Source organism: Oratosquilla oratoria, chromosome 2 (genome assembly GCF_046742065.1).
Source record: "Oratosquilla oratoria isolate Oo_2021 chromosome 2, ASM4674206v1, whole genome shotgun sequence".
NCBI classification, from domain to species: Eukaryota; Metazoa; Arthropoda; class Malacostraca; order Stomatopoda; family Squillidae; genus Oratosquilla; species Oratosquilla oratoria.
This window is the reverse complement of record NC_134778.1, coordinates 75951660-75956934: the sequence shown is the minus strand read 5'-3', so window position 1 is coordinate 75956934 and position 5275 is coordinate 75951660. Positions and strand designations below refer to the sequence as shown.

Genomic DNA, 5275 nt, shown 5'->3' with positions numbered 1-5275 from the left:
AGGGAAGAACGGAGCAGAGAGGACGTTCTCGGGTTTAGTGGATCTTCTAGTGAGGACCCAGTTTGAGAAGGCTTGTAGCCCTCAATTAGTTGCAAAACTTAGATTAGATAAGGTGACTAGCATAGAGGATGTATGTGTTAAGGCTGAAGCACATTATGCAGCGTATGGGAGGAATACATTTAAGAGGGAACAGAACAAGGGAGTAGGAGGTGCTGAGGAGGTAGGTCAGTCGAGTGAATGGTATAGGCGGCAGGAAGCCGATAGGAGTGGCATGAATAAGGTTAGGCCTGGTGCCTGGATGGCGTCACGAGGGCGTCACCAACAAAATGGCGGAATGCAACCCAAGGGGCGTGAACAGCCAGCGCAGAGTTGGAGAACGGGTGCGCGCGTAGCCGCTGCCAGTCTGGTGGGCATCCAGGATGATCACTCCACGAGCACGGTTCAGGGTCAGGCCAGTAACGTGCGTACCACCCATGCAGGGAACTCGTCACGTACGAGGGCAGAAGGTCCTCCTGCCATGGTAACAGGAGGCTGCCACGGGGCGCACCAGCTATGACTAGAGAGCCAGGAAGGACTTAACATTTGGTTAGACCTGGTGAATGGTGAGGAGGCATATGTTATGAGAGATTCGGGCTGCACAGGGTGCATAGTGAAAGGTATTTGGTAAGGCCCGAGCAGTACACGGGAAGGAAGGTTAAGTGCAGTATGGCAGACGGTTCCACTACCGTCGTGCCCGAGGCCACCGTGCACGTGGAGTCGGACATCTATACCGGATGGGTAGCAGCGGCGGTCATGCGCAATCCCATAAGTGACTGCGTGATTGGCAACATTCCGGGGGCGCGCAATGCGAGCACCGCAGAGGCAGAAACTCAGACCACCGCGGCCGTAGTAACCCGCGCGATGCTGAGAAACCTTTCTACCGCGGCGCCTCTGACGGTGCCTGAGATACAGGAGCTAATAGACTCCAAGGAAGTTCAGGATAGGCAGCTAGACGACCCCTCGTTAGAAACCGTACGTAGGCAGCTTCAGGATGGTACCGCGCGGCGAGTGGGTCAGGGTGTTATGACTTATGTGAGGAAGGCAGGGAGGATGTATAGGAAGTTTGAGACAAGTCGGGAGATTAAGCACCAATTTATAGTACCAGAGAGGTATAGGCAGGCAGTGTTTAAGCTTGGACACGAGGCAGCCTTAGCAGGTCACATGGGATACACTAAGACCCTCAACAGGATCAGCAAGGATTTCTTTTGGCCGGGTATGGCCACAGATATATCCCGTTGGACTAAATCTTGCGACACGTGCCAAAGGACCACAGACCGGGGCAGAGTTAAGCCTGCACCCCTGCAACCACTCCCCATTATAGCGACGCCATTCGAACGCGTTGCGGTCGATATCGTGGGACCCATTGAACCCCGATCGAGAGAGGGATATAAGTATATATTGACGTTAGTCGATTTCGCTACTTGTTGGCCAGAGGCCGTGGCTCTCAAGAACATAGAGAGCACTACTGTAGCGGAGGCACTGTTGGGAATTTTCAGAAGATTAGGGATGCCCAAGGAGATCCTTAGCGACAGGGGAACCCAGTTTACCTCGGGAATGATGGACGAGTTCCTGCGCTTGCTTTCAATCCGAGGCATCCGAACTACTCCTTACCACCCCCAGTGCAATGGTCTGTGTGAGAGATTCAACGGTACGTTGAAGAAGATGCTAAGGAGGATGATGAGCGAACAACCTAAGGAGTGGCCTAGGTTTATTGCCCTCTTGCTTTTCGCATATCGCGAAGTTCCTCAGAGTAGCTTAAAGCACTCCCCGTTTGAGTTGATTTACGGGAGGCAAGTCAGAGGGCCCCTCCAGATGTTACGTGAGCTGTGGGACGACGATGTTCCGGATCCCGTGGTTAGCTCCACGTACGAGTATGTGCTCAACTTGGCAGATAGGCTCCAGGCCAAGTGTGAACTTGCTGAGGAGGAGCTGGTTAAGGCCAAGGAGGTTCAGAGGTCCCAATTCGATAGGAAGGCCGAGCTGAGAGAGTTTCTGCCAGGGGACAAGTGCTTGTTGTTAATGCCTACGTCCCATAATAAGTTGTTAGCCACCTGGCTTGGGCCCTTCGAAGTAGTTGCCAGGAATTCAGAGATCAATTACACAATCCAGATGGGTCACCATAAGACTAAGCGCTTCCATGTGAACATGCTAAAGAACTACATAGAGCCTCAGCAGTCTGTAGCTAGCATGAGCATAGGAAAGGAGTGGGTGACAGGACGTAGGACGTCCGAGCAGTTGGGATGCCTGCGCCTAGTTAGGAAGTGTTTCCAGGACGAGGCGAGGGAGCCAGTAGGCTGTGCTACCGTCATCTCGGAGGAAACTGAGAACGATGTAGGTCCTGAAACAATGCAGGTCAGGCAAAGCGAGACATGGGAGGATGTAGCGGTAAATGACTGTTAGACAAGCGAGCAAAAGGACAAAGCTGTGTCCTTGTGCAGGGAATTTGCCCACATTTTTAACGACAAGCCAGGGCAAGCCCAGGTAGAGCCCCACCCCATTGAGTTAATTAATGAGCTACCTGTAAAAAATAAACCATATTCTATACCTCTCAGACTCGTGGACGACGTCAAGGTGGAAATAAACGCAATGGTTGAAGAGGTAATAATTGAAAGGTCAATTTCCCAGTATTACAGTCCCGGGGTGGTGGTTGGTAAGAAGACCGGAGGAGTAAAGCTGTGTGGTGATTACCGGAAGGTAAATTCTATCACATGGCCCATCGCAGAGCCAATTTCCGACCAACGGATGATATTTTCGAGACTATCCAACTCGAAATTTTTCTCGAAGTTGGATCTTTCCCGAGGATTTTTTCAGATAGGACTACATCCCGAGAGCAGGAGGATTACGGCTTTCGGCACACCATGGGGGCTGTACCAATTCACCGTGCTACCCTTCGGCCTCAACAATGCCCCAGCGGTGTTCAACAGGACCATGCGCGACGTACTTCACGATGTGCCCGGCGCAGAGGTATTCGTCGACGACGTCCTGGTGCACACTGAGACTTTCGAGGAGCACATGGTGGTGCTACGGAAGGTCCTAGAGAAGCTAGCGGCGGTAGGTATGACCGTCAAACCCTCCAAAACGGAGCTCGGCCAAACTGTGATCCAATATCTGGGGCACACTGTAGGAAATGGTAAGTGTGGTTGCCAGGAGGACAAGGTGAAAAAGATTAGGGAGGCCCCGACCCCTACGACGAAGAAACAGGTGAGGTCCTTCGTGAATCTCGTGGGCTACTACCGGCAGTTCATCCCCGAATTTGCCGCGGTAGCACTGCCGCTGCATAACCTTCTAAAGAAGAGTGCACCGAACAGAGTAAGTTGGGGAGAGACAGAGGAAAGGGCATTCCGAAAACTAAAGTCACATCTATGTAACAGTCCCATATTGCAGCTTCCAAACCCCAGAAAAAACCTTCACGCTACGAACCGACGCATCCCAAGACGCCGTCGGAGCAGTTCTACTCCAGGAGCAGGACGGATAGTTGTACCCAGTGGCTTACCATAGCAGAAAATTGCGGGCAGCCGAGAGAAACTACAGCACCATCGAGCGTGAGTTGCTAGCCATAGTAGATGGAATAAAGAAATTCCAATTCTACCTGTACGGAGGTAAGTTTGTCTTGGAGACGGATCATATGCCGCTGGAGCATTTGAAACCGTCCAAGACAGCCAACGCCAGGCTCACCAGGTGGGGACTATACTTGCAACAGTTTGACTACACTTTGCGTTATATCAAGGGAAGTGAAAATGTGGGGGCAGACTTATTGTCCAGACTGGGAAACCTCTTGTGAACGTATAACTGCTGTATCTTTTGGTCCCCAGATCCAGAGGAATAGGACAGCATTTATGTATACAAGTACACTTGTACATATACACACACAGGCACATTCTACATTGTATGTCATGCCATTTGGCCAGAGAAAGCCAGAGCCCTCAAACTTCACGAAAGGGTTTTTTCCCTCAGGGAGGTTTTTTCCACTCACTCGTGAGTTTGAGACAGCAAGGGCTGAATAGGGCACACTTTTTTTTAGCTCACGACAGGCTGCGAGCTAATCGTCGTTGGAAGAGTGTCATATAATGACACGGCCCCTACACCAAGCTAACCACGTGGTCCCCGAGTTCAGCTGTACCACGTGGGCCTACCCAGGGGAGCATCACGAAATGCCCGCCAAGATGCACACCAAGCTGTACCACGTGGTCCAGTTCCCAAGGAGGGCCGCCTTGACCAGGACGCGATTCTTTGTCACGGCGACGCGCGCGCTCACAAAGCTAGAAACCGCGTGGGTCACAGGTGCCACGCTACAGTGCCAGGCGGACTGACAGTTGGAAGAAAGGACGCGCGGCGTGGGAAAATTCTTGACCGCAGGCCAGTGCCCAGGCCTATGGAAGATGTCACGTGAGTGACCACGCATGCGCAGTCAGCCTCCTCTTCGAGTTCTCCGCCCCCTCCCAGAGCTACAGAGGAAGGGCACTGGAACTTGAGGAGCACTACGCCACGGGCCACCCTTCAAGGCAGTCGAAGCTGTGGAAGGATTCTTCAGCCGCCAAAGGAAAGTTTATTTGGTTAATTTTATTTCTTAGCTAAAGACCATCACAGTGGTCCATGTGTTTTGTAACCATCGTGTTAGAATAGCTGTGTTGTTGTTAATCAATAAACCCATTTTGTGGTTGATGTGTTTTTCTATCGCCTCTCTTATATATATGTACACATACATATATATGTACACCGAGTCCAATATTTCACTGAATTCCCGAACCTTATACCACACTTACTGACGCAGCTGACATGGCAGATCCTGTGGTATTCATCACTAGAAGCCAGGCCAAAAGAGCACAAGGAGAGGAGGAACAAAGCAGAAGCGACCTAGGCCCCCTGCTTGGTGGAGACTCTGGAGACGAGACCAAAGATGAGGCGGAGGAAGAGACGATAGCGGACAAAAATGAAGAAGACGTCCTTGCAGAGGAAGTCGCCAAGGGGATCGCTGTGGATACAGAGAAACTCATCACACTCCAGAAAGAGGATCCTGAATTGGAAGCGGTGCGCCGAGCGGCAGAAGAGGAAGAGCAAGAAAAAGAAAAATACGACGAGAAGGAATTCATCATAGAAGAAGGTGTCCTCTTGAGAAGGTACAAGACACCAGATAAGGTAGGGGGCGACGTTATTCTACAAATAGTCATCCCGCAAGTTATGAGGGAGCGCGTTGTGAAAATGGCCCATGAGGCTACTTGCGCCCACCTCGGGATCA

The 5275-nt window shown here is 51.5% G+C and overlaps 1 protein-coding gene across 1 annotated transcript; it reads left to right on the top strand.

Annotated features, from left to right (window-relative positions):
- Positions 1-705: 705 nt before the first annotated feature.
- LOC143036366 (uncharacterized) lies at positions 706-3593 on the top strand. The gene is made up of 4 exons (XM_076203622.1): positions 706-2396; positions 2592-2733; positions 2851-3348; positions 3438-3593. The coding sequence occupies exons 1-4, from the start codon at positions 706-708 to the stop codon at positions 3591-3593; spliced, it is 2487 nt and encodes an 828-aa protein (XP_076059737.1).
- The last annotated feature ends 1682 nt before the right edge of the window (positions 3594-5275 follow it).